General features: G+C 56.4%; 1 protein-coding gene and 1 long non-coding RNA gene across 4 annotated transcripts; one reads left to right on the top strand and one right to left on the bottom strand.

Moving 5' to 3' along the window:
- Positions 1-294: 294 nt before the first annotated feature.
- On the bottom strand, positions 295-27,799 carry EHBP1L1 (EH domain binding protein 1 like 1). 3 transcript variants are annotated; one of them, XM_073352027.1, is made up of 20 exons: positions 27,524-27,797; positions 26,927-27,154; positions 21,728-21,785; positions 21,464-21,559; positions 20,924-20,977; positions 19,375-19,553; positions 18,532-18,683; positions 17,769-17,882; positions 17,101-17,491; positions 16,021-16,126; positions 12,546-12,718; positions 12,268-12,316; positions 4,212-5,213; positions 3,836-3,905; positions 2,191-2,276; positions 1,972-2,092; positions 1,446-1,545; positions 1,246-1,319; positions 1,022-1,136; positions 295-929 (listed from the first exon to the last, which is right to left on the bottom strand). In XM_073352027.1, the coding sequence occupies exons 2-20, from the start codon at positions 27,028-27,030 to the stop codon at positions 842-844; spliced, it is 3,132 nt and encodes a 1,043-aa protein (XP_073208128.1). In that variant the 5' UTR covers positions 27,031-27,154; positions 27,524-27,797; the 3' UTR covers positions 295-841. The 3 variants fall into 3 exon arrangements, 2 of the variants coding, with proteins under 2 accessions (XP_073208128.1, XP_073208129.1); XM_073352028.1 differs by lacking the exon at positions 16,021-16,126 and having other exon boundaries at positions 17,355-17,491; positions 27,524-27,796; XR_012159838.1 differs by lacking the exons at positions 295-929; positions 1,022-1,136; positions 1,972-2,092 and having other exon boundaries at positions 27,524-27,799.
- LOC140914375 (uncharacterized) lies at positions 944-20,482 on the top strand. Its single transcript, XR_012159839.1, has 2 exons — positions 944-1,630; positions 19,005-20,482. It is a non-coding gene; the product is annotated as an uncharacterized lncRNA (long non-coding RNA).
- Positions 27,800-27,906: the final 107 nt, after the last annotated feature.

Consider the following 27,906-nt stretch of genomic DNA (forward strand, 5'->3'; position numbering starts at 1 on the left):
GAAGTTAAATTGGCAGAGCCACCAACTCCTTTTTAAAGCCACCAAAACATTTGTGTACACACACACACACACACCCCTTGGGGCAAATGGCCTGGTCTTATTCTCCTCCCACCACCCATCCATGGAGGCATCACAGCAAAGTTGACTTGGTGGCCAACAGAATGTAGTAAGAAGAGTGACTATACTGTGTATAGATCAGAGGATTTGCTACATAGATAGCCCTGTAGCAGATCTCTGGAAATTTTGACTCCTTTTGAGTGCAGCTGTTATATACAACTCAGTTGCAGCAGTGTATGAGTTGGCTTTCTTTCACATCTCTTTATTTCATATTTCAAACAGTTACAAATTAGTGCAAATACCCAGGGAACAAGGAATTGAAACTTGCCCTTACAACACATGGCTGGACAGCATTCTCAAAGCACTTCTGTTCTCTGCCCTCCCCTCAACTTTGTACCATGATAAAACCCCAACAACTTGGCTGTGAAATGGCAGCTGACAGGGTGGGGAAGGGACACCCAGCTGAACAAAGTCTCTCACACACACACACAAATAAATAGCCCCACCCTACCCCCAATAGACTGTTTCCCTCTGCCACAGGGGACAGCCAGGCTCCATGTGCTCCCCTTGGCATTCGTTGGAGAAGGCTGGGAAATTGCATCTGTCCTAGAGTGGGGCCAGACTGGAAGGGAAACCAGCAAAATGTACAAGGGTAACACAGTGAGGCACTGAGGTAACAGCAGCAGCAGGCAAACCTTTGAGCCCTTTAAGAGGCAGGCGGGCATCCTGGGTAGAATCCCAGCCACAGGACACTGACAAGGACTGTGGAGTGGCCATCTGCCTCTTAGCTGATGCGGCACTTATCTTTGCGGCTGTATTTGCGCCGTTGCAGTTCCAGGCCCCGCTGCAGCCTGGCATCTTCCTCCAAGGCTCTGTTGGGGGAGGGGGAAGATGCAAGTTAAAATGTAGGGTGCAACACCTGACCTCAAACCCCCCCCCATCTGAAAACCATGCCCAGACTCACATTCTCTCCTTGATGTCCAGGTCTCGCACCAGCTCATCACGCTGGTTCACCAGCGACACCAGTTCCTCCAATAGGAGCTGCTCCCGCCTCTGCTGGGCTTCCGTCTTGAGCCAATCTGCAGGAGTTGGAGAGACATCTCAGCTGAGAACCCAGAGGAAGAGCCAATCCCCACCCCCCTTCCACAGACTGCCAGTCCCCTTTGCTCTCAGGGACCCAGCCCTCACCTTCAGTAGCTAACATGGCTCTCAACTCCCGGCTCAGTAGTTCAAATCGTCTTTCCAGATCCTGCTCCTCCATCCTGGGGTGGGGAAGGAGAAAATGGTGTGGGGGTGTGGTTAGTCCCAAGGTTACACCTTCTCTCCCCTGCAATGGTTTGGATGATCACGAAAAGCCCAGCCACCACTCTCCCCCCAGGATCACTCACAGCAGCTGCAGCTGGTCCTGGCGCCGGATCAGCGCATTCTTCTTATTGACCAGTGTGAACCACTCCTGGATCAGCTCCTCCTCCTGGGTCCGGTTTGCGCCTGCAATGGCAGGTAGGGGAGACTGGGGTGTGAGTACACTACAGGAACCAGCAAGTGGCATTTGCACCTGTGTGGCAATGCAGCGGTGAGTGTTGATGGGGCAGGGGGGTGAGCATGGCTCAATGATGGGATGGGGTCGTCCCCTGGTGAGTTCCCCAACTTCTCTCCACCCCTATTAACTGCCTGTTCCCTTCAAGCCCAGCTGGGGGTGGTAGGGCAGCGACATGGCATCCATGCAGAGCACATCCCCCCCATGAGGGGTTCCCACTTCATAACTGCATCACCAAGGGGTCCTGAGCAGTTCCAGAAGCTGCCAGCAGGTGGTACTGAGAGGCCACAGTGCTGGATGGGGTGAGGGCACAGGACAGTGCCTGATCTCTAGTCCCAGCTGCCCGCAGGGCTGTTGTATGTGTCCCGGCGCAGCACCTGACTCCATGAGGCGACGCAGATCCTTCTCCACCACGGCTGCCCGGGCATCAATCTGCTTCTGCTCATTCTCCAGCGCCTGCAGCTCAGCCACCACGTACTGGCTGGTGTCTTGGAACCGCTGCCAGGGAGGCAGGAGGTCAGACCCAGTGCCCCCTTGAGGGGAAAGGCCCTGTTTCCCAGTCCCTGCCACCACCTCCCCCAATTACCCATCCTTACCGGAACCTCCTCCTCTGCGGTGCTGGTTTCATTGCTGGGATCCCGGGACGGCTCCTGAGGGGTAGCACTGTGGGACGGGGCTGTCTCTGGGGGGGAGAAGACAGAGAGAGGCAGTTAGATTGGGGTCTCGAGAGGCAATTAAACCCCATTCGCCAGCCCTGTTGTAATTATTGGGGTGTGAACAATAGCTGCTGAGGGGCAAAGGTGAGGCAGGGAGACAGACACAACTACTCTGAGCAGAGGGCAGCTACTGTATGGTAATTGTGTCTGGCAAATGAGGCGCATGGGCCTGGAAATCAATGGGCCAACATTGGGATGTTGGAAACCAGGCCTAAGCAGTGGCCAAAACACAGAGGGGAGTGGAAGCTAGCTGGCTGGGTGACAGCGGCCAGGAAGGAGAAGCAAGTTTCCCCAACATGGCTGCCACCCCCATGGTCTCCTGGAACTTGAGGAGGCAGCACAATACCATGGTGCCTCCTTCACCCTAATCCTGAGGGAAGCCCGGGGCCAGAGAGAGGGACCCACCTGACATTGCCATCTCTGCCGGCTCCAGCTGAATCCCAGCCGCTACCAGCAGAGGTCTAGGGTTGCCCCGAACAGGGAGTTGGGTCCCGACTATCCTGGCTAATAGTTCATGGAGGACGGGTCCATCAATGGCTATCTAGTTTGTTTTTTAGTATGGATCTATTTTTGACCATCACAACATCCCATGGCAATGAGTTCCGCGGGTTAATTGTGAGTTGTGTCCTCTTGGCTGTATTAAACCTGTTGCCTATCAATTTCATCAGGTGACCCCATTTTTGTATTTAGAGAAAGGGTAAATAAAACTTCTTGTCACCTTTCCCTCAGCATTCACAATTGTCTAGACCTCTATCCTGTCCCCCCTTCGTTGTCCCTTTTCCAAGCTGAACGGCCCTTATCTTTGTAGCCTCTCCTCATATGGAAACTGTTCCGTCCCTTTGATCATCTTGCCAGCCCTTCTGTGAACCATTTCCAGTGGCACTCTATTGTTTTTGAAACCAGAACCTGGCACAGTATTCAAGGTGTGGGCGTACCATGGATTTCTATAGTGGCATTATATTTTCTATCCCTTTCCTAATGATTCCAAACAGCCCATTAGCCTTTTTGGCCGTTGCTGCATACTGAGCTGAAGTTCTCAGAGACCTCTCCACAGTGACTCCAAGATCTCTTTCTTGGGTGGTAACAGCTAATTTAGACCCCCACCATTAGATCTGCATACTTGGGTTATTTTTGCCAGTGTGCATTACCTTCACTTATCAATGCTTGAATTTCATCTGCCATTTTGTTGCCCACTCACCCTGTTTTGTGAGACACCCTCCCCCTGGTAACTCTTTCTCCTGCCTCTTCTTTTTCTGTGTCTTTAATACAAGGTTAAAGGGATTTTTAATGGAGTATTTGCCCTGGGAATAAGCAGGCTGAGGTCTCCGAATTCCACACCCTGAGCCTGGATTAGCACTTTAGTATTGTGCAGTGATAGGGGTCTGCTAACATCTTGGACACTGGGCTTGCGGTGTGTCAAAATTGACACAACCACCCTGCTCCCCCTTAAGGATCCATCTTGCCCCTTCATCCTAAAACCTGATGCTGCTAAATAAAGCAGACCCTGCAGAAAGCCCGGGCTCACCTGGGGATGGCTGAGTCCTGGCAGAAGTAGGGGGTCCCGCCTTAGGGGTCATCATGCCTTCACGGTCGTCCTGGTGGTGGGAGGTGGAGAAAAGGGATAGGGGATGTTACAATAATAAACCAGCTCCCATGAGACCCTACCATAACAAACCAGTCTATGCAGCCGCTAATGCATAGGTTGCTATTAGAGTATTCCAGGAGGGAGGGTCTTTCATAAATACTAGGACTATGTACGCTGTTTATGAGCTACCCTATAATAATGAACCAGTGCTCCTGGGAGACTCTACCATAACAAACGAGTGCATGCAGATCCTACAACAAAGCAGTGCCCTGGAGAAATCCTGCAATAACTGAGCCCCTTCCCATTCCCCACTCACCGTTCCTAGCCAGTCAAACCTCCTCCGTGGTGTCTCCCCTGGGGGGCCGCCTGCCTCCCCCTCATCCATCGACAGTGACTCGCTCTTGAGCCGCGAGCGCCGCTTCTTGAGCAGGTCTGCATCACGCACGTGGGAGAAGCTCGACTTGCTGCTATGGGAGCGTGGTGGGGCCACAGGGCCCTGGCTGCCTGTAGATAGTGAGCGCTGCAGGGATCGTTCGGCCTGGTCTGGCGCATCCCCATTCCGCACAGACTGACGCTTCAGCCGTGGAGGAGGCACCAGCTTCTCGTCACCGTTGGTCGGCACCTTCCCAGCATCCTCTGGGCCAAGAGGCTCTGGCTCTGGTTTCTTGGCCGATTGGGACATTGCACCATTGACCAATGCTTTCCCAGCATCCTTTGCAGTTTTGTTCCCTCCATCCTTTGGGGTGGGTGGCTCTGCCTCTGGACTCATGGCTGGCTCGGTTGTCGCACCATTGACTGGCACCTTCCCAGCATCCTTTGCAACAGAGGGCTCCACCTCTGATTGCACAGCTGTTTGAGATATGGTGCCATTTATAGTCACTTTCCCAGCATCCTTTGCATCACCTGTCTTGGCATCAGTCCCAGCATCCTTTGGGGCGGTGAGTTCTGCCTCCAGTTTCTTGGCTAATGCAGCTTCTCCTGTCACAGTTTTATTGGCCGCTGCCTTTCCATCATCCCTTGCAGCAGGGGCAGTGCTCCCAGGCTCCTCAGGCCCCTTGGCAGCGCCCTGGAAGCGCTCAGCGTAGAAGCGGGCGGGGTCAATGGAGAAGGCGGGGTCTGAGTCAAACTTGCCCACCTTGTAGGTGCTCTGGCTGCTGTGGTTCGCAATCTGCACCACGTTCAGCTCCTGGCCCGTGAAGAAGGCGCGGATCTGGCACAGGTAGGTCATGACGATGAGCTTGTCGGGCACCGTCAGGAACACCATGTCAGCTGGCTCCAGCACCCGCGAGATGCCCAGGGAGGCAAAGCCGTCGTAGGCCTGGGGGGAGGGGACAAATGGGGGGGTGACTAATCCCAATATCCAGCCCCCTCCCTGAGTTAGGGATCAAACCCAGGAGTCCTGACGCCCTGTGGTCATGCTCCAAGTCCCCATGAGCTCTGATCACCAGGCCACATACACCGCAGCCTATATTCCCATGTGGGGGAGGGAGTCTCCCCAACCCAGAACAGCTCCTCCGTCCTCTCCAGGGGAGGGGACTCCTGTTCGTAGGAAGAGCCGGGTAATAGTAACTGGGGATTCGATTATTACAAATATAGATGGCTGGCTCTGCGATGACCAGGAGAACCACATTTGGCTGAATTCAAATCAGCAGGGCTGGATACTATTAGCCCCAGGGTACAGAAGGAATTAGCTGAAGAAATCTTGGAGCCACTGGCAATAATATTTGCAAATTCGGGGATGACAGGAGAGGTCCTGGAAAACAGGAGAAGGGCTAATGTAGAAAGGGGAAAAAGGAGGAGCTGGGGAACTGTAGACCAGTCATTTAACCTGACTTCAATACCTGAGAGCAATGTATAAAACATTCCATTTGTGAGTACCTGGAGGATGAAGGGATGATCACTAGCAACCAGCAAGGATTTACCAAGAACAAATCATGCCAAACCAGATTGATTTCCTTCTTTGACAGGGTAACTGACTTGGTGGATGTGGGGGATGCGGAATACATAATATACCTGGACTTCAGCAAGGCTTTTGACACAGTCCCACAGGACATTCTGATAGATAAGCTGGAGAAATGCGGGCTCAGCGGAACTACCATTGAGTGGATACATAACTGGTTAAACAACCACAAACAAAGAGTAACTATGAATGGGATGATGTCGGACTGGAGGGAGGTCTCAAGTGGGGTTCCATAGGGAGTTGTTCTGGGCCCGGTGTTGTTTAACATCTTCATTAATGACCAGGGATGTAGGAATAGGGAGCAGACTGATCAGACTTGCAGATGACACAAAGGTGGGGGGGAGGGTGGATTGCCAATACTTTGGAGGATAGAGCTAAGATTCAGAGGGATCTTGATAAATTGGACAACTGGGATATACAGAACAAAATGAAATACAACAAAGACCAATGTCAGGTGCTACACTTAGGGAAGAAAAACCAAATGCACAAATACAGACTGGGGGATAACCGGCTTGGCAGAAGCACGGCTGAAAAGGATCTGGGAGTTGTGGTGGATCACAACCTCAACATGAGTCAGCAATGCGATGCTGTTGCAAAAAAAGCAAATGCAATTTTAGGTTGCATTAACAGAGGCATAGCATGCAAGTCACGGGAGGTGATAGTACCTCTCTACTAAGCACTGGTTGGGCTTCAGCTGGAGTACTGTGTCCAGTTTTGGTCACCAATGTATAGAAAGGACGTGGAGAATCTGGAAAGGATCCAGAGGTGAGCAACAAAGATGATCAAAGAGATGAAATGCAAGCCATATGAGTGAAGGCTGAAGGAACTGGGTATGTTTAGTTTAGAAAAGAGGAGATTAAGGGTGGACATGATGGTGGTCTTCAAATACTTGAAAGGCTGCCATAAAAAAGATGGAGAAAAGTTGTTCTCTCTTGCCATAGATGGCAGGACAAGAGGCAAAGGATTCAAACTGCAGCATCGCAGATTCCAATTAAACCTCAGGAAAAACTTCCTAACTGTAGGAACAGTAGGACAATGGAACAGACGCCTCGGGAGGTTGTGGAAGCTCCTTCACTGGAGGTTTTCAAAAGGAGGCTGAAGAGCCATCTGTTGTGGATGGTTTAGACACAACAAATCCTGCATCTTGGCAGGGGGTTAGACTCGATGGCCCTGGCAGTCCCCTAATATTCTCTGGTGAATTGGCTGCTAGGTGCGAAGGTTGCGGACCACTTCAGACATCTAGACAGACTCATGTGCAGTGCTGGGGAGGAGCCAGTGGTTGTGGTACATGTAGGTACCAATGAGATAGGAAAAGATAGGAGAGAAGCCTGGGAGGCCTAATTTAGGCTCCTAGATAAGAGATTAAAGTCCAGGACCTCCAAGGTAGCATTCTCTGAAATGCTTCCAGTTCCATGCGCAGGGCCAGTCAGACAGGCAGAACTGCAGAGTCTCAATGCGTGGATGAGACAATGGTGTAGGGAGGAGGGGTTTAGGTTTATATAGAACTGGGGAACCTTTTGGGAAAGGAGGAGCCTATACAGGAAGGATGGACTCCACCTACACCAAAATGGAACCAGACTGCAGGCATGTAAAATTAAAAAGGTGGAAGAGGAGAAAACCAACCAGTGCAGAGGAGCACAGGGTTCAGACAGAGACATCCCTTAGGGGAAGATCTATTAATGGAGATTCTCTATGTCCTAGTAAGGAGGAGAGAATAGAAGTTGACAAAGTGCACAGGTAGGAACTGAAGAGAGTCAGTCAAAGGAAAGAGAGTCCCATTCAGTTATATCATATGAAGGCAGACAACTGAATATTGACAAATTGTGTAAGTACTCGTACACAAATGCTAGAAGTCTAAACATTAAGATGAGTGAACTGGAGTTCCGGGTACCAAATGAGGATATTGATATAACAGGCATCACAGAAACTTGGTGGAATGATGATAGATATTGGGACACGGTAATACCAGGGTACAAAATATATAGGAATGACAGAGTAGGTTGTGCTGGTGAGGGAGTGGCACTATATGTGAAAGAAAGCATATAATCAAATATAGGGAAAATCTTAAATGCACCAAACAGTCTATCCATAGAGATTCTATGGCAAATTCCATGCTTGAATAATCAGAGTATAGCACTGGGAATATACTGACCACCTGCCCAGGAAAGTGATGGTGACTGTGAAATGCTCAGGGAGATTAGAGAGGCTACAAAAAACAGAAAACCCAATAATAATGGGGGATTTCAACTATCCCCATATTGACTGGGAACGTCACCTCAGGATGGGATGCAGAGATAAAATTTCTAGACACCATTAATGACTGCTTCTTGGAGCAGCTTGTCCTGGAACCCACCAGAGGAGAGGCAATTCTTGATTTAGTCCTAAGTGGCGCACAGGATCTGGTCCAAGAGGTGCATATAGCTGAACCGCTTGGTAATAGTGACCATAATATATTTAAATTTAACATCCTTGGAGGGGGGTGGAATACAAAAGAAACCCACCACAGTAGCATTTAATTTCAAAAGGGGAACTACACAAAAATGAGGCTAGTTAAATGGAAATTAAAAGGAACAGTCACAAGGGTGAAATGCCTGCAAGCTGCATGGGAACTTTTTCAAAACACCATAATAGGGGCTCAAACAAAATGTGTATCCCAAATTTAAAAAAAAAAAAAGCAAGAGGACCAAAAAATGCCACCATAGCTAAACTACAGAGTAAAAGAGGTGGTTAGAGACAAACGACATCTTTTAAAAGATGGAAGTCAAATCCTACTGAGGAAAATAGAAAGGAACATAAACTTTGCCAAGTCAAGTGTAAACGTTTAATTAGGCAGGCCAAAAAAGAATTCGAAGAGCAACTAGCAAAAGACATAAAAACTAACAATAATTTTTTTTTAAGTACATCAGAAAAAGGAACCCTGGCAAACAGTCAGTGGGGCCACTGGACAATCGAGGTGCTAAAGGGGCACTCAAGGCCGATGCAGAGAAGCTAAATGAATGCTTTCCATCAGTCTTCACAGCAGAGGTTGTGAGGAACATGGGTCAGCCCCTCACCAGCATTCTGGGCAGGCGGAGCACAATCCCCCCATGCCCCCTGAGCGCTGGGCAGGCAGCCGGTGGCACCCCCCCACCCCCAAACGCTGGGAAGTGCGCAACCCCCTCCAGCCCTAGAGCAGTAGATGGGCAGGCCAGTGGCACATGGCCCCCCCCCAAGACCCCAACCCTCAAATGCCAGGCAGGTGACGCACGGTCCCCCAGACCCCGAGTGCTGGGTGGGGGGCGCACATCCCCCAGCCCCAGAACCTCCAGCCACCCTGAGCACAGGGCGCACAGCCCCAGGGCCGGAGCGCACCCGCCTCCCCCAGCATGGCACCAGACATCCCAAATCCAGACCACAGGCTGGCTGCAGCCACCCTAGCCCCAGCTCCAGCATGCTTCCCTGAAGACGAGCAGCCTGCCTGGGCTGGGTCCAAAGGAGAAGGGCAAACAGGAGGGGGCCCTCCAGGCAGGGCCACACCAGGCTGTTTGGGGAGGCACATACATGCCGCCCATGGTGAGGAAGATCCCCAGACCTGAGCCATTCTTTTTAGGTGACAAATCTGAGGAACTGTCCCAGATTGAGGTGTCAATAGAGGAGGTTATGGAACAAACTGATAAATTAAAAGTAATAAGTCACCAGGACCAGCTGGTATTCACCCAAGAGTTCTGAAGGAACTCAAATGTGAAAATGCAGCACTACTAACTGGGGTATGTAACCTATCACTTAAACATCACCCTCTGTACCAGATGACTGGAGGATAGCTAATATAACATTGATTTTTAAAAAAGGTTTCAGAGGTAATCCCGGCAATTACAGGCCAGTAAGCCTAACTCCAGTACCAGGCAAATTGGTTGAAACTATAGTAAAGAACAGAATTATCAGACACATAGATGAACATGATATGATGCTGAAGAGTAAACACGGCTTTTGTAAAGGGAAATCATGCCTCACCAATCTACTAGAATTCTTTGAGGGGGTCAACAAATGTGGTCAAGGGTGATCCAGTGGATATAGCGTACTTGGACTTTCACAAAGCCTTTGGCAATGTCCCTCACCAAAGGATCTTAAGCAAAATAAGCTGCCACGGGATAAGAGGGATGGTCCTCTCATGGCTTGGTAACTGGTTAAAAAACAAAGGGTATGAATAGATGGTCAGTTTTCACAGTGGAGAGAGGTAAATAGTGAGGGAGAGTGGTCACTTTGGATGAGCTATTACCAGCAGGAGAGTGAGTTTGTGTGTGTATGGGGGTGGGGGGGTGAGAAAACCTGTATTTGTGCTGGAAATGGCCCACCTTGATTATCATGCACATTGTAGGGAGAGTGGTCGCTTTCAATGAGCCATTACCAGCAGGAGAGTGAGTTTGTGTGTGTGGTTTTTGGAGGGGGGTGGGAGGGTGAGAAAACCTGGATTTGTGCTGGAAATGGCCCACCTTGATTATCATACACATTTTAAAGAGAGTGGTCATTTTGGATGGGCTATTACCAGCAGGAGAGTGAGTTTGTGTGTGGGGGGGGGGGGCGGAGGGTGAGAAAACCTGGATTTGTGCTGGAAATGGCCCAACTTGATGATCACTTTAGATAAGCTATTACCAGCAGGAAAGTGGGGTGGGAGCAGGTATTATTTCATGGTCTCTGTGTATATAATGTCTTCTGCAGTTTCCACAGTATGCATCCGATGAAGTGAGCTGTAGCTCACAAAAGCTCATGCTCAAATAAATTGGTTAGTCTCTAAGGTGCCACAAGTACTCCTTTTCTTTTTGCAAATACAGACTAACACGGCTGTTACTCTGAAACCAGTCTATCTTTTGTAGTCAATAAATTTGTTTTACTGTTTATCTTTACTGGTGAGTTTGTATGAAGTATTTGGTAAATCTGCTCAGGTGTTGCAAAGGCTGGTGTATATCCACTTTCCATTGATGAAGTGGTGAACCAATTAATAAATCTGCACTGCTCATCTTGAGCAGTGCAAGACGGTATATTCCTGGGGTACAGTGCTGAGAGCTGGAGGGATTTGGCATTGGTGCCTTTCTCTGTGTAATTCATAAGTGGCTCTGGAAGCATTTATGCAATCTAGCTGGGTGTGGGGCTCCACATGTGATTGCGCTGAGTGATAATAGCATCTGGAGGGGTTTGCTGCTGGTCACTAGCAAAGCATTGTGAGAGACAGCCCAGGCTGTAGAGAGTTCAGGGGACACAGCGGTTCCACAGTCCCAGGCTGCACCCTGGGGATCCTGTCACAGTGGGGTCCCCCAAGAATCTGTTCAACATATTCATAAATAATCTGGAAAAGGGGGTAACCAGTGAGACTAGTAAAGTTTGTTGACAATATAAAATTACTCAAGATAGTTAAGCCCAAAGCAAACTCCAAAGAGCTACAAAGGGATCTCACAAAAATGGGTGTCTGGGCAACAAAATGGCAGATGAAATTCAATGTTGATAAATGCAAAGTAATGCACACTGGAAAACATAATCCTCGCTATACATACAATCTACTAAATTAGCTGTTACCATTTACGAAAGAGATCTTGGAGTCATTGTGGAGAGTTCTCTGAAAACATCTGCCAATGTGCAGCAGCAGTCAAAAAAACTCACGAATGTTGGGAATCATTAGGAAAGGGATAAATAATGAGACAGAAAATAGCATAATGCCTCTATATAAATCCATAGTACGCCCACCCCTTGAATACTGCGTGCAGTTCTCTTCACCCCAGCTCAAAAAAAAATATTAGAATTGGAAAAGGTACAGAGAAATGCAACAAAAATGAGGAGGGGGATGGACCAGCTTCCATCTGAGGAGAGATTAAAAAGACTGGGACAGTTCAGTTTTGAACAGAGACAACTAAGGGGGCATGAGAGAGGTCTATAAAGTCATGACTGGTGTGGACAAAGTGAATAAGGGCGTGTTAATTACCCCTTCCCATAAGGGTTGGAGGGGGCTAGGTCACCCAATGAAATCAATAGACTGCAGGTTTAAAAGAAATACAAGAAAGAACTTCTTCACGCAACACACAGTCACCCTGTGAAACACATTGCCAGGGGATGCTGTGAAAGCCAAAAGTATAACTGGACTCAAAAAGAATTTGATAAGCCGATGGAGGACAGGTCCCTCAACAGCTATTAGCCAAGATGGTGAGGGAGGCTACCCCGTGCTCTGGGTGTCCCTAAGTCTCCGACAACCAGAAGCTGGGACTGAACACAGGAGGGACCACTTGGTAAATTGTCCTGTTCTGGTCATTCCCTCTGAAGCATCTGGCACCAGTCACTGTTGGAAGACAGGACACTGGGCTAGATGGATCACTGGGCTGAGCCAGTATCACCAGTCTTATGTTCTTACAGTGTCCTTCCCCACCACCTGCCGGGGTCCCCAACTTACCAGCTTGTTATTCTCTTTGATAGCGAGTGGGTCCAGGGTCTCATAATTGCTGGAGGGGGGGCAGACAGACATAACAAAGATAGATCCTGCTTAGTGAATGGGGTCTCTTGAGTCCCCACCCCACCTCGCCTTGCCTCTCAGAGACACGCCCCCCTCCATACCAAGACATAGCCTCCCCCCCAACACACATGTCTCCCGGTGCCCCTCAATCCTGACCTGCAGCCCCCTGCTATCCCAGCCCCTGGCTCCCCGCACTGCCCCTCAGTCCCAGGACTCACATGTTCTCGGGATGGAAATGGTGCAGGATGGCGCAGAACGCTAGCCCGTTGCGCCAGGAGGTGGTGAAGTTGGTGACCCGGACACCCCGGTAGCCAGCTGTGACTTTTTGGCACCATTCCAGCAGCGACTGGCTGCAGCTGACCAAGCCTGGGCTGGTTGCTGGGGGCTCCTCCTAGGAGATAAACAGGGGATGGGGTGGGATATGGGTGGGGGAGGTGAGGGATCACCCCACACCAGGCAAAGCACCCCCACACCAGCACTGGCCAGCCATACTGCCCACCTGGCTCCCCCATTCTCCTGCCTGCATAACCCCACCACTACCACGCGTCACCTCCCCCATGATTATGGATCCCCCACACCCACAGGCACCAAGCCACCCCCTTGGCTCATGGCAGCCAGGGGTGAAGGGCTGGGGCTGTATGGGACAAAGACCCAGCCAAGTCCTGACTGTTGCACCCTCCCCTTCCCCCTGCTAGGCAAGGGTGTTCTCCTGGCTGGGCTTGACCCAGGGCTCACTAGCAGCTGGGATCCAGCCACCCCCATGCAGCACAGTGAGCAAGCCAGATGCAGCGCAGGGGTCTGTGGGCCACACAGCGAGGTGGAGGGGGTTAGTGAGGGGACTGTGGGCCCTGGGGATTCATCTCCAGGTGTTATCCTCAACCCCGATTAAAGGGGAGGAGGCAGTTAGCCCACTATGAGTTTTATCCCCTCCACACACCCCAATTAAAGGTTTTATTCCTTCCACAGCCACCGCCCCCCGCACACACACAGAGCCCATAGGATTAGTTGGAAGCAAGGGCGGGCAGGCAGCCATGGCAGCTGGCAGGGCTGGGGGGCACAAGCATTCGCTGTCCCTACCTGGGCCGCCTCCTGCCCTACGCTATCCTGGACAGCGCCGCAGGGTGGGGGAGATGGCTCCCGCCCGGACGCCTGGGTCCCCTTGTTGGATGATGGGCTGGCACTCTTCTCCTGGGCAGGGCGGGTGGGCGGGAGGCTCAGGGTGAAGCGGCACTGTGAGACGTAAGACTCAGCGAAGGGGGACGGGGGGCCCAGGATGGGCACATCCTGGGGGGGCATCAGTGCGAGGGCTGCAGCCTGTCTGCTGCTCCTTCCTGGGGCGGTGCGGCTGCCCAGCTTGTTTGTGCAGAGCCCTGACTGCCATGTCTCCAGCGGGGGCCTTGTCCCACTGGCATCCTCCTTGCTGGGCAGGGAGCCCACAGCCACACCATGATCTCTGGAACCAGCTGCCTCCTCTGGCCCAGCCCTCTCCAGCAGGGGCTCACCTGTGCTGGGGGTGGCACCCCCGGGCACTCTACCATTGGCTCCTGGGCTCTCCATGGCACCCTCCAGCGGGGCAGAGGCCTCCAGAGATGGGGCGTCCATTGTTACTGACTGCACCACACCTCCGCATGGTCTTCCGGCCGCTTCTCCCCCTGCCGCACCTCCGCCCGGCCTGCCGGCCGCCTCTCCCCCTGCCGCACCTCCGCCCGGCCTGCCGGCCGCCTCTCCCCCTGCCGCACCTCCGCCCGGCCTGCCGGCCGCCTCTCTCCCTGCCGCACCTCCGCCCGGCCTGCCGGCCGCCTCTCCCACTGCCGCACCTCCGCCCGGCCTGCAAGCCGCCTCTCCCACTGCCGCACCTCCGCCCGGCCTGCAAGCCGCCTCTCCCACTGCCGCACCTCCGCCCGGCCTGCAGGCCGCCTCTCCCCCTGCCGCACCTCCGCCCGGCCTGCCGGCCGCCTCTCCCCCTGCCGCACCTCCGCCCGGCCTGCCGGCCGCCTCTCTCCCTGCCGCACCTCCGCCCGGCCTGCCGGCCGCCTCTCCCACTGCCGCACCTCCGCCCGGCCTGCAGGCCGCCTCTCCCACTGCCGCTCCTCCGCCCGGCCTGCCGGCCGCCTCTCCCCCTGCCGCACCTCCGCCCGGCCTGCCGGCCGCCTCTCCCCCTGCCGCACCTCCGCCCGGCCTGCCGGCCGCCTCTCTCCCTGCCGCCTCTCCCACTGCCGCACCTCCGCCCGGCCTGCCGGCCGCCTCTCCCACTGCCGCACCTCCGCCCGGCCTGCCGGCCTCCTCTCCCACTGCCGCACCTCCGCCCGGCCTGCCGGCCGCCTCTCCCCCTGCCGCACCTCCGCCCGGCCTGCCGGCCTCCTCTCCCACTGCCTCCTCCAGCCTGCCTCTCTCCAGCTGGGCTGGGGCCTCCACAGGCGAGGTGTCTGCTCTTACTGAGTGCCCAGCACCACCACCCGGCTTGCCAGCCGCCTCTCCCCCTGCCCCTTCCAGCCTGCCCCACTCTGGCCAGGCTGGGATTGTCCCCCACAGTCCATCTCCTGCTCCTGCCTTCATCACACTGCTGGGGACCTCCGCAGCACCCTGTCCCACCACATCCTCCGACCGACACCTCCATGGCTTGGGGGGGGGCATCAAAGAGGGTGTATTGCCTGCCCCCCCCTGCACAGCAGCCCCTGCAGTGTCCTTCCAAGCTGCCCTTTCTGCTCCCGGCCTTTCTGGCTGGGATGCTGTCCTGGGTCTCTCTCCTGCTGCCCTGCGCTGCTCCAGCTGGGGGGCCGTCACTGCGGGAGCCGGGTCTGGTGCTGGGCTTGGCCAGAATCCTCGCCCAGAATCCTCCTGTGCCACCAGCTCTGTTCTGTGCCCTTCCAGCGAGGGCACAACTTCTGCTGCGCTCTGAGCTGCGCCCCCACGTGCCTTCCTGTCTGCCCTGTGGTTCTCCCCTTCCGCGGGCTCCTCCGGCCTGCCCCTCTCCAACTGGACTGGGATTGCCTCCATCACCCCTCTGGATGCCCCCTCAGCATCCTCTCCCACCACATCTTCCAACTGATACCTCCACGGCTTGGGGGGGCCCACCAGAGAGGCTGCACCTCCTGGCCCCCCCTGCACAGCAGCTCCCCCAGCATCCTTCCCGGCTGCCCCATCTGCTGTCAGCATCTCCAGATGGGATGCCCCCCTGGGACCCTCTCTTGTCGCCCTTCCCTGTTCCTCACTGAGGGGCATCACTGCAGGAGCAACAGCACCCCCGATGCTTGGCCAACCAGTAGCATCTGTTGCTGCCTTCGCCTCCTCTCCCTGCCTGCCCCACGGCACTGGGGGCAGCCCCACCACAGACGACACAGCCAGCAGTGCAGCAGCCGAGGGCACACCCGGCCCCCGGCCGCTCCTGGCCAGGCCGATGCCCTCCCCAGCAACAACGGCAGGTCCTGGTGCATCCTCATCGAGGTACATTACTACAGAGACGCCTGGAGATGCCGAACGGGCCCGCCTGTCCCTCCGGGGCCGGGGCAGTGGCTTCGGCCGAGCTGGCAGTTCTGCTGACCTAGGCCGGGGCTGCCGGGCCCTGGTGGGCACCACCGGCACAGGCAGAGAGGTTGTGGGTCGAGGGCCCTGCACTGACTTCGCTGCTCCCACTTTGAGCTGGGAGGGAGGTGGCTTGGCACCTTCCCATCGGCGTCTCCGCGTGGAGGGTACCTCAGGGGGTGGAGCTGTGGGCGCAGCGGGTTCCGGCAGGAGAGGTTTCTTATGCCGTGGGGCAGGGACAGGGCTCTCCGCCCGGGGCATCCAGATGTCACTGGGCCTGCAGGGAGGGACAAAGGGGACAGAAGGGGAGTCAGTCTCATCACGAGGGCAGAGCTGCCTCCTGGGGGGATTTCTCATCCTCCCAACTTGACAATGAGCCCAATCTTCTCAGCATGGGGACTGAAAGGCCCAGGAACAGACACCAAGCATCCTGGCTCCCTGAACCCCTCTGCTCTAACCACCCCACCCCCCAGATCCAGGGATGGAACCCAGGAGTCCTAGCATCCAGCCCCCCCTCTCTAACCCACTAGACCCCACTCTCTCTACACTCCACTTAGAATATTGAAAATGTCCTCTAAACACAGGAGTTCCTCAGCACAGATGAGCAGTTTTGGGATATTCCAAGCCAGCCCATCCCTCACCATGGGGCCAGATCACAGCCAGCGCCCCCTAGAGGGGACAGGCCCCATTCTCCTCTCCTCTGAGCCTGCCAGTCCCCCACCCTGGTGCTGGATCACAGCCAGCGCCCCCTAGAGGGGACAGGCCCCATGTCCCATTCCCTGCCCCACCCCCCAAACTTCCTCCTTTGTTAATCTACTGGGCTCAGTAGGGAACAGCAGTTTCCTGCAGAGCCAGCTGCGTCCCTTCCCCCACCCCCTGGAAGGGGCAGAGCTGGCAGCCTGGCCTGCAGCTCCCTTCCTGGGCAGGAGAAGTGAGGCTTCCGCCTTGGGTTTGAACACGCACTCTTCCCTAAGCGGGGGAGGGGAGGGGAGGGGACTGTCAGACCTCCTGAAGGCAGAAGCAAAACCAACCCTGGGTAGCTGGGTTTATCCATAAGCAGCTAGGCACTAACCTTTTCCCACCACAGCGCCATCCTCCGAGCCCCCCTGCCCCCTACTTCCAATCACTGGACCCCCCTCCCTCCCAGAGCCAGGATAGAATGCAGGAGTCCTGGCTCTCAGCCCCCTGCTCTAACCACTAGACCCCACGCCCCTCCCAGAGCCAGGATAGAAGCCAGGGCTCCAGACTCACCTGCCCTTAGTGTCACTCCCTGATGCCGGCCGCTTCATCAAGGCTGCTGCTTTCTCCTCCTCTTCAGCCCTGGGGTTGCCACCACGTCGTCCCGTCTCCTGCGAGGGGCCTGTGCCTGGCTTGTGGGCCTGATCCGGGGCTTGGGCCCCTGTCTCCCCCTTAGCACCTGGTTCCACAGCCCCCGCAGCTCCCATTGGGTTCCCACCGGCTGCCATGTTCTGCCCAGCCCTCCGGGCCTGGCCTGCACCACTTACTGGGGGTGCCCCCATCAGCTCTGGGGGAGGGGAGGGTGCTGCTCCCTGTAGGACCAGCTCCAGGGCTGGGTGTGGGGTGTCCCTCAGGGGGGCATCTGGGGTGTCAGCCACTTGGATGGTTTCCTCCTTGGCAGAGCCTGCAGGAGAGGGGAAAGGATCCCAGGAGTCAGAGACTGGGGGCAATGGAAGTGGGTGACAGCTATACAGCACCTCCCCATATCCCTGCCCTGGGGGAGTTGATTCCCCCTCTTCTCAGGTCACTAGACCCCACTCCCTTCCCAGAGCTGGGCTAGAACCCAGGCATCCTGACTCCCAGCCCCCGCTGTTCTAACCACTAGACCCCACATCCCTCCCAGACAGAACCCAGGAGTCCTGGTGCCCAGCCCAGGACTCTTGCACCCACTTTTGACTTACCTGCCTCCTGGGGCATCCCATAGGAGGTTGCTCTTCCAGCTGCTGCCCTGCTGGTCCCCGGGGCCGAGGGATTCTCCTCTTCCTCAGCAAGAGTATTGAGCTCTCGTGATGTGTCTGGGGACGGGAGGAGTGAGGGAATGTGGAAGGAGGCAGGGAGAGAAAGAGAGAGAGATGTAGCGGTTTGCTGCCTACTCTGCACCCCACCTGCCCCGAACCCCACTTGGCGGGATGGTCCTACCTGTGAAATAGCCCAGCAATATGGTCTGAATGAAACCTACAGTGCGGGACACAGATGGACAGCCAAAAAGTGGTGGAGACAGACAGACAGACAGACAGGAGAGAGAGAGAGAGAGAGAGAGAGAGAGAGAGAATGACTAACGCCAAGACAGCACAGTTGCCCCGTGGAGTGAGGACAGAGCCGTCAATCCCAGGGGACAGACGGGACCTCAGTCACTGCTCCCCAGCAAAGAGAAGCCTAGAGAGCGCCCCCTGCTGGAAGGCAAAGAGACACTAGACGCTACTATCAGGAGCCACAGCAATAGTGGAGCCGAGGGAACCCCACCAAACAGCAACCAAGGCAAACTGCAATTACGAATGGACCAGGGTGGGAAAGCAGGGGGCTGTGGGACAGGACTGAGGGGCACTGGCAGAGCTGGATGTGGGTGTGCCCAGGGCTGGCATAGCAGGTGGCTGCGGGTTGGGAGTGAGGGGCACCGGCAGGGCTGATGGGGGTGAGGGCTCAGGACTGGCTGGCTGGTCCCACCTGTTGGCGCTGTGCCCTGGCCACTCCCATCCTCTTGCCGCACCCTCCTGACTGCCTCGTCATCCTCGTCGCTGTCGGCAAAGTCATCCAGGTTGCCAATGTCGCTGGGTTTGACGCTCATGAGGCTGGCCAGGCTCTGCATGTCCTCGTCCCTGAGGGGCAAGGCACGGCGTAAGGGGGGGAACCCCCTGTGGGGCCACAGGGCAGGGGGGTCACGGTAAGGTGGGATGGTGCAGCCCCATTTCCCTTCCCCCTCCAGCCTGGTGTGACCCTTGCAACCATTCGCACTGTCCCTCTGGAAACATGGGGCTTTCCTAAGCCACGGGCGAGGGCAGCCCCACCCCTGCCTCTGTGGCCCTTACTGGCAGGGGAGGGGACTGTTTAAACGATGCATCAGCTGTGGCTAGTGGCAGGGCGTCCTGCTATTAAAAACTGCCAAGGTGACCTCTCTAAACCAGCCTCTTCCTCAACAGTGGTGCCAACGTGGCTGCCCGGAGAGACCCTCTAACCAAGATGGCTGCCCTCTGCCGCCCTCCTCGCTCATGCCAAGATGACTGCCTAAGCCACCTTCTTCCCCTGCAGCCATGCCAAGATAGTCGCTCTCAGGCAGCCATCTGCCTGCACCAAGATGGTCACCAAGAGCACTCATCCTCAGTCAAGTCTTTTGCTCTTTGCCCAGCCCTTCCTTGGGCCAAGCCCCCATGCTGCCCCCCCGTGCCGGAGCAGCATGGAGAGGGAAGTGCAAGCCAGAGCCCCTTCCTGTCCCACCCCATCCCACCAAGGGACACTGCTGTTCCCAGACAGGCCTGTTTCCGTAAGCCCCACTTTATTGACAGAACTCACGTGGCTTTGCCCTCGCGCAGGAAGACGCAGGACAGCGTGAGCTGCAGCGTGGCAGCTACCACCTTGACCGAACGCGGCTTCAGCTTCAGCTTCAGCTCGGCCTGGGCAGGCGTGGGGCGGGCAAAGCGCTGCAGGTTAACATCGGCCGAGGCCAGCACCTTCCGGTGCCCCTTGGACTCCTGGGAAGAGGGAGTGAGCACTGTGAGCAGGGGGCGAGAGGAGAGTCCTGACTCCCAGCCTCCCTTACCCTAAAACCACTAGACCCCACTCCACTCCCACAGCTGGGGAGAGAACCCAGGAGTCCTGACTCCCAGGCCCCGTTCACTCTAACCACTAGACACCACTGCCATGTTACAGATGGGGATAGAACCCAGGAATCCTGATTTCCCATTTTTCCCTCAGCTACACTGTCCCCTTTACAGACTATGTGCTGTTAAACGGCTGCTGTGTTCCTCCTGTGACCTAGTAAGCTCTTGGAGCCAACTGGGAGAGGGCACAGAGGGGGTGCTTGGGGCTACAGAAATCCCTTGGGTCTGGTACATGCACAATAATTCACCAAAGGGTGGCAGGCAAAGTCTCTACTGAAAGCCAGTAGCCCACTGGTTGTCATAACCATTGCAAAATGTACATACAGATAATACTTCAGGAGCTGTATATCTACAATAACAATTATGTTCTTAAGGTCTGGGAACTGGGGCTGGTCACCCAAAGGTGACAAACAGCGGGAGGCAATTGACGCTTCTCCCCTGCCTGCTCCTGTGTGCGGCACATCCTGCATGGCTCCCAGCGGATACCCTATTAGCATTACTACGCCTGAAGCTAATCAAAAGTTTGCTAAACTCTGCAAGGAAGATGCAGCCAGGGAAAGACAAGCAGCCAGGGGTATCCTCTTATTGAGCAGAGGGGCACAGCCAGCCTGGCTGTTACGCACTGGGAGGAAGACTTTGGGGGAGCTACTCTTCATTAGACAGGAAAGTGACTTGTTAGGTAAGTCTAGGCTCGAGAAGGCAAGTTATGAGTTTATTGAAAGTTGCGGTTTGTTCCCTACACCTTCACTTGCTACTTCTAGAGGTCTAGTCTTTGTTAATTAAACTGACGCCTGCTTTCACTGGGCGCATGGCTGAGTGCTATGTTACCCGGAGAGGTGATCTCAGCTGGGGTGTCCTGTACCCCTGGGAGCAGCATATCAATGAACCCTGAGAGTATCCAGCGGAGCAGGGGCTGGGCACTCCAGAGAGACGTTTGCAGGGCTGGTGGCTGGAACAGGCCGGTTGCTAGCCTGCAGAGGGACAGCATTGGCCTGGGGGACACTTGTGCTGCCTGTGGCTGCTGGAGTTGGGCCCCGATAGGCACAAACAAGAGTCCCTCACACTAAGGACAGGAGGTGACAAGGTGCCTCCTAGCCTTAGCGCCCTGGGAAGCGTCACACCACCCCAGAGGCAGCTGCACTTGACAGCCCTGCATGGCTTTGCGATGGAAGATCCCATGTCCTGGCTGGCCACTGTCATCCAGCCCTGAGTTACCGCACTCTGGTTCTCCCTGGACGTACGTTCTCAATCACAAACGTCCATTCCTTGTCTTCATACTCCTCCACGTGGGGGTCCTGTGGAGGGGATAAGGCAGAAGGTGAGAGGGGCTTTGCACTGTTTGTTGCACTGGGGCATGGGGGGAGTTGTACGCAAGGGTGCCAGTGTGTGTGTGTTGTCGGGATCGTACAAAGGGAGGTCTGAGCGCGTGCCAGCCCCACGAGACTGCACCCAGCAGTGTGCGGATGGGTGTGTGACCGCAAGTGTGAGTGCCCAATGTGCACCCACAGGTACGCAGAGGAGCGGACAGGCACAGCAGTGCACGGGAGGCTGTGAGTTGGTGTGTAACTGTGAGCCAGGGAGCACGCCCCAGTGCTTTTGTGCAAACCCTGGCACAACCACAGAAGAGCCGCACATCTGGGTAAGAGCCGTTTGTTGCTGGTGCGAGTGCTGTGCCGAGTGTGTAGGCCAGTGTCAGAATACACGTGTTAGTGCAAAGGAGTGCATGAGCGTGCGTGTGCAACAGGGCGATGGCGTGCTTGTGCGAGCGGCAGCTGCCATACCCGGTACAGCGTCACCATTATATCCACATTCTCCGGCACCATCCACACGACCATCCCCCGGTACGGATTCTTGATCCCCGGCTGCCAGCTGTGAGCCTGCAGAACACACACACAGCCAGATCAGAGCTCATGCCCCCAGGGGGAACAGCCACGTGTCACATTCCCTTCCCCCCCCTCCACCCCCCCCAAGCCAGTCAGTCCCCCCACCATGGGGCTGCAGCAGAGCTGGCCCCCCTACAGAGAGGGGATCCTGAATCCACCCACCTTGGAGCAGACGCGTCGGTTCCTCCTGGTCCAAACCACAATCAGCTTGTCTGGCTGCCTGTGAGGCGAGAGGGAGGGAATGAATGAACAAATTAGGAGGGGAGGGGAGGAAGAGCAGCTAAACTCCCGAGGACCCTCCCCACAACCCTTCCCATTGGGATCAGGGTAGCAGGTGACCCAGGTCCCAGCCCCACCATCTGCCCCTCACTACCCCCATGGAGAATCTTCCCTCCTCACCCCTCTGCCAATCCCCAGAACTGCCCCCCTTTATGCAGCTTCACTGACTCTCCCACTCCTTGCCCAGTCCCTAGAAGTAGAAGCCCTTCTAACCCAATATCCCACACTTCCTGCCCCCCAGATCTGACCAATGTCCCCCTCCATCCAGTAACCCCCCTGGTTAGAGCAAAAGTCAGGACACTTGGGTTCTACCTCGGGAAGGGGAGTGGTCACCAGTGCATTAGCTCAGGAGGGGCTGGGAGCCAGGACTCCTGGGTTCTACCCCAGCTCTGAAAGGGGCGTGGGGGCTAGAGGTTAGAACTCTGCTCCCAGTTTGGGCTGCCCAGAGAGCAGCACATTGCAGAGCTGGGTGGGGAGGATTTTTATCTTCCCCCGCCTGGCTGCTGGGCGGGTATGGCCCAGCCTGAACCCCCTGCTCGCCCCACACACAGTGAGAGACACTGGGGCAGAAAGAGATAAGGATTGGAGGAAGGAGCCTGGAGAGAAAAATACACTGAGGCATTGGGATCAGCAGTGACTGCAAGGGGCATGCACCCCCTGCTGTACAGCACCACACTGGGGCATTGGGGTCAGCAGTGACTGCCAGGGGAGAGAGCCCCCACTGAGCCCCCACCCTGCTCCCTGCGGCCCAGTCTCCCGGGTCCAGGTAGGAGCAGGCGCAGCCAGCCCTAGCATGGTACAAACCAGTGAGTCACTCTGTAGATCTGAGAAGCTGTGTTTGCCGGGACACGGCAGACAGGGTGTTTACTCAGGAAGCGTGAACGCCATGGCTCACTTCGCCAAGGGGTGTGGGGATCCCAGCCCTGCTCTCCCTGCAGGCCACTGTCTGGGCCAGGAGTCTGAGGCCTGTGTCATAGTCCTTGAGAGGTGCTGGGCACCTCCTCCTCCCCTACCCAATGCCTCTGCTTCACCCCTTGACATCAGAGCGTCTGGATCTGAGACATTTTGCTCTGTATCTTTCACAGCCATGTGGGCCAGACCCTGGGGTGGGGCCGGCTGGTGCTTGCACTCTTGCGCCCCAAGCCCTGCAGAGCTGCAGGCATTGTAGGGAGTTGGGGGGGTGTCAGGAATCCTGGTGCTATCCCCAACTCTGGGAGGAGAGTGGTCTGGAGGGTTAGAGCAAGGGGAGAGAGGGACTGAGAATCAGGACTCCTGGGTTCCATTACTGGCTGTGCCACAGATCCTTTGCACAACCTTGGGTGATTGTGTGTGCGTCCCAGTTTGCTAACTCCCTAGCAGGGATGCAGACAGGGCTGCAAAGTTGTATAATTCATTACAGGCTGTAAAGGCTGGAATTCCTGGCTCGAAGGCACGAGGGAAGAGCTGAAGGCTTCTTGCTCCTCCAAAGGGATGTTCTGGAAACTCTGCATATGCAGCCCAGCCCTGACTGGCTGGGACGCACTTCCAAAGCATACTTGTATGTGAGGTTATCTCAACTCCTCTGCAGCTCCTATTCTCCAGTCTGAGATGCACCCACCTCTGGGGAAGGGCATGGGGCTGTTTATCCGAGGATCCCCCACCCAGGGCTCAGATGCAGCTGCCTCTGGGGTGGGTCACAGGGGCTATTAAGGTGGGGTACTGGCCAGCTGTAGAGGAGGGCACTGGCTGCCAGTGGGTTTATCACATGGGAGCACTGCCGACTGGACATGGCGTTCGACTCACCAGCTGTACAGGGAGTTTCTGGCCACAGGTCAGTGGCTGGCTGAGTGGGGGGTGTCACTGCTGCTCTAGCTGACTGTGAGCTGAGGGGGGGCAGGGACGCAATGGCTGGGGGGGGATTTCTGACCAGATGGGTGAGGTTAATGACAGCTCACCCTGTTTATTTACACAGTCCAGCCCCCAGAATCACCATTCACACCATGAAAAAAAGCTGGGAACATCCTGACAGCAGGTGGATACAAGTGATCAGGGCCTAGCCTCCCCCACATCCACCACACAGCCCCAGGGCTCCCCCCCCAGCTCTGCCGGTGCCCCTCAGTCCTGACCTGCAGCCCCTTCCTATCCCAGCCCTGGGCTCCCAGAGGGGTCGGGCTGGCCTGCAATGCTATGGCGTCTATAGGTCAGCTCCCCATCTGCCTGTGTCAGTCATGGCCTTGCTCCCCCACCCCGATGCTGTCACTGATTCCCAGGGTCCCCCCTCTCCCAGAGTCTCAGCCAAGGCCCTTCACCTCCAACCCACAGACGTCACTCTCCCAAGGTCAGCGGGCAGCCCCAGAGCAGCCCCAAGGGCCCATCCAGCCTGGCACCTTCACAACCAGGAGTTTCTAAACCTCCTGCTCGCCAGAATGTCTGAGCCCTGCCAGGACACCCAGGAGGCACCCCTCCCCCATCCCGGCACTGTCACAATATTGACCATTGCAGGGTATTCTTAGCTCTTGTATGAGGTGGAAATATAAACACACGCAGCTTGTAGCAAATCCTCAGTCCCCGCTTACAGCCCCGCCACAGCTCAGCTGCAACCCAGCTCTGGCTTCCCCCACCTACAGTTCTGCCGGTGTCCCTCGCTCCCGGCCCACAGCCCCCTGCTAGCCCAGCCCTGGGCTCCCCCGCCTCCAGCTTGGCTGGTGTCCCTCACTCCTCCTGGCCCACAGCCCCACGCTATCCCAGCTCTGGGCTTCCCCTCCCAGCTGCCAATATTCCTCACTCTCAACCTGTAGCCCCCTGCAACTCCAGCCCCGAGCCCCTGGCCGGGTGAAGTGCTCTGAGACCTGGGCCAGTTTACAAGCACCTTCCTCCCTCCTGGGCTTGTGGCCAAGGGGCTAAATTTAGCTCTTTCAGGAGGGGGTCAGAGATCAGAGCATCTATGCAGGTGCTGAGCTAAATTGGTGTCTTGCTGGGAAACTTGATACCCCCTAACTCCTCCACAGACCTGGATTGGGGCAGCCAGAGCCCAGGGGGCAGGAAGGCTGGGGAGAGATGGGTTGGGGCTTTGGGCCCCATCCAGGGACTGGGGTGGGGGAAATCCCTGGGACATAGCAACAGGAGAGGTGGGAGAGGAAGCATGAAGGGTGGGGTGGGAGAACAGGGAGGGGTCATGGGGAGAAGAGGAGGGACAATGAGGAAAGGGGAGGGGCATATGGGAAAGGGGGAGGAGCCCCTGAGGGAGAGAGATTGTGCGGAGGAACCATAAAGAGGGGGAAGGAGCGTTTGAGGGCGGGGATTTGAAGGGAAGGGGAAGGGCCTGGGGAACCCTGTTGGGACACTTCTGCTCTGCAAGGGCCCCATATCTAATTCCACAGAGAAGCCTTTATCCTACCCACCCCCTACAGGCCCACTCTTCCTACAGTCTCTCTGCCTCTCTCCCCTGCACCCCAGGCCCCCTACCCCCCTCCCCACTCCCTCCTGTTTCTATTTTTAGCTGCTGTCACTAAATATTTATCATTTTTCCATTAATCCCTTTTAAGGTCATTTTAGTTTAAAAAAATCCCAAGAGCTCCCTCCCCCGCTGGCTCCTCCCATTTCCATGGAGATGGTCCAGAGACTCAACCACTGTAAACTGGAGTGTGGTCCAGAGGTTGAGAGACGGGGATCTTTCCACTTCTAGGTTCCCCCTAAATCACAGAGGATGTCTCCAGATCTAGCCACCCCCTTCACCCGCCAAAACAGGAAATGACGAGATTCCCCCATCTCCATGTTCTAGAGCATGCTCTAGACTCCAGCCCTATCCCAATCCTAGAGGAACCCTACCACCACCTGTCACTTCCCATGGTCTAGTGCACGTTCTAGATTTCTCCTGCCCCAGCCCCTCCTCCAGGTCTCGAGAGACACCCACCTTCTGCCAATCCCTGTGTTCTAGAGCATGGTCTCGATTCTTCTGCTTTGCCCCCCATTCTGGAGAGACCCCCCCCACATCCTGCCAGTCTCGAAGTCCTAGGTTCAGCTCTAGATTTCACCTCCTCCACAAGCCCTGCATGGACAGGGGCACACCTCCACAGATGGCATGGTGGGGGAGACCCCTGGCTGGTTCTCCACTTGGGCCTGAGGGGCCAGTCTGCATCGACCAAGCCCCACAGCGGGCTGGACCCTTAGACTTTGCCCCTGCCCCATCAAATCTACAAACACCCTTCCCAGCTCCACAACAACCAAGCCTCCTTACACCTCTGTGCAGAGGCCAGCCCCAGGGCACCCCCCTCTGACCCAGGAGCTGCTAGGGGTGCTTGGCTCAGCAGGAGTTTGGGGGGGGGGAGATTTGGAAATGGGGAGCATTGGGGTGGAAGCAGCAACATGGGGGCAGAGGAGGAGGGGGAAGTCTCAACCACTGTAAACTGGAGTGTGGGGATTGACCCCTTTCCTCACCATGACCGGGGATGGAGGTGTCCCATCTTCCAGCCCAGACTTGACAGCCCCCCCATGACAACAACCTGGACTTCTCTCATTCAGTCACCCCTCCCAACAGTATTTGGGGGCTCCCTTCCTATGGCTAAAATAGAGGGGGAAACCCTTCCCAGAGTGAAACAAGTGAACGCCTTCCCCCCCGCCCTGGTGTATGGCTGAACTGCCCCCCCATTGGGGTCTGTCAGTAGAGAAAGAGTTAATTCCATCCCTGCCAGAGGTACCTGGCCCCCTCCTTAAATCTCCTTGATTAAGTAACTCATATTAATAAACAAAAAGAAGAGGCTGAGAAGAGTTTCCCTCTCCCTGTGACAACACCCCCCCCCAATGCTCCAGGGGACACAGCCCCTCATCCTCCCATCCCTAATCTCCCCTTTAGATATACTGGGGTACCCCGAGCCAACCTCTGCCCCTTAGATATCCTGAGGTCTCCCCATGCCCACCTCTGCCCCATAACATATACTAGGCCCCCCCCACGCACACCTCTGTTCCTTAGATATACTGGGGTCCCCCCCATGCGCACCTCTGCCCCATTAAGTATCCTGGGGTCCCCGTGCCCACCTGTGCCCCACTCCAGGCTGGCTGCGAGCCGGACTGTGTCTGCCCCAGGGCGGGGCTGGCCCCACTCACCATTTCTTGGTGCACTCCACCATCAGCTCCTGGTAACAGGCCACGAACTGAAACTTGGAGGCGCGTTTGCCCACGCGCTGGAGTCTCTTCCACGCGGAGCTCATCGCGGCTCGTGGGGGGTCCCGCGGAGCAGCCCCCGGCCGAGCCGGGCCAGGCGCCTCTCAGGTCACGGCTGCCTCCGCGGCCCCGGCCGATGCCCCTCGATGCCCATAGCCCCAGACCCCGAGGCTGCCGGAAAACGACACCCGAGCGGCGGCGGCTTGGATGCGGGCACTGAGCCAAAGGGGCTTCCCGAAAAATCACGGGTGGCTTGATTCACCCCCCGGACACCCCGATCCCTGGGGGGGCGCTTGGCTCTCCCCCTGGACACCCCGATCCCTAAGGGGGCTGCGCTGCCCCCGGACACTCCGATCTCTGGGAGGCTGGGCTCCCCCCCGACACATGGGGGGGGGGCTGGGCTCCCCCCGGACACCCGGTTCCTGGAGGGATGGACTCTCCCCCCCTCCCGTGGGGGGCTTGGGTACCCCCGACACCCCAATCCCTGAGGGGGTTCTTGGCTCTGCCCCCCGGCCCGCACACCCCGATCTTGGCTCTCACCTCCGGTGTCTCCCCGGTCCCGCTCTCTGCCCCCGGGCCAGACGCCGGGCGGGTCAGTTCCAACTCGGTTCCCGTGTCCGAGCCCGACAGGGAGAGAAGGGAAACTCCGGCGACTGCGAGAGAACGAGGGGCCGAGGGAGCCGTGCCAGGCTGCCAGCGCCTGTCGGCCGGCCGTGTCTGCGCTTCCTGGATCCCGCACGCCCCTCCCTGGGACTCGGGGTGCCGGGGGTGAGCGCTGGGCCGGGCTGGGCCGAGCTCGCCCCGCGCAGGAAGTTCGCGCGGAGACGAAACTAGAAGCAGAAGGGGGCGAAAGGAGAAGTAGAGACAGGCGCAAGCCCGGCTCCCCCCAGCCAGGGAGTAGGGGTGGGGGGCAGGGCGGGGCT

The sequence above is a fragment of the Lepidochelys kempii genome, chromosome 7 (assembly GCF_965140265.1).
Source record: "Lepidochelys kempii isolate rLepKem1 chromosome 7, rLepKem1.hap2, whole genome shotgun sequence".
Classification (NCBI taxonomy): Eukaryota; Metazoa; Chordata; order Testudines; family Cheloniidae; genus Lepidochelys; species Lepidochelys kempii.

Coding starts and splice junctions, on each gene's coding strand:
- EHBP1L1 (XM_073352027.1), bottom strand. CDS start 27,030: ATGAGCTCCGCGTGGAAGAGACTCCAGCGCGTGGGCAAACGCGCCTCC. Junction 20,978..21,463: donor TAATGGTGACGCTGTACCGG/GTATGGCAGCTG, acceptor TCCCCTCCACAG/GACCCCCACGTGGAGGAGTA. Junction 2,093..2,190: donor CCGCAGAGGAGGAGGTTCCG/GTAAGGATGGGT, acceptor CCTCCCTGGCAG/CGGTTCCAAGACACCAGCCA.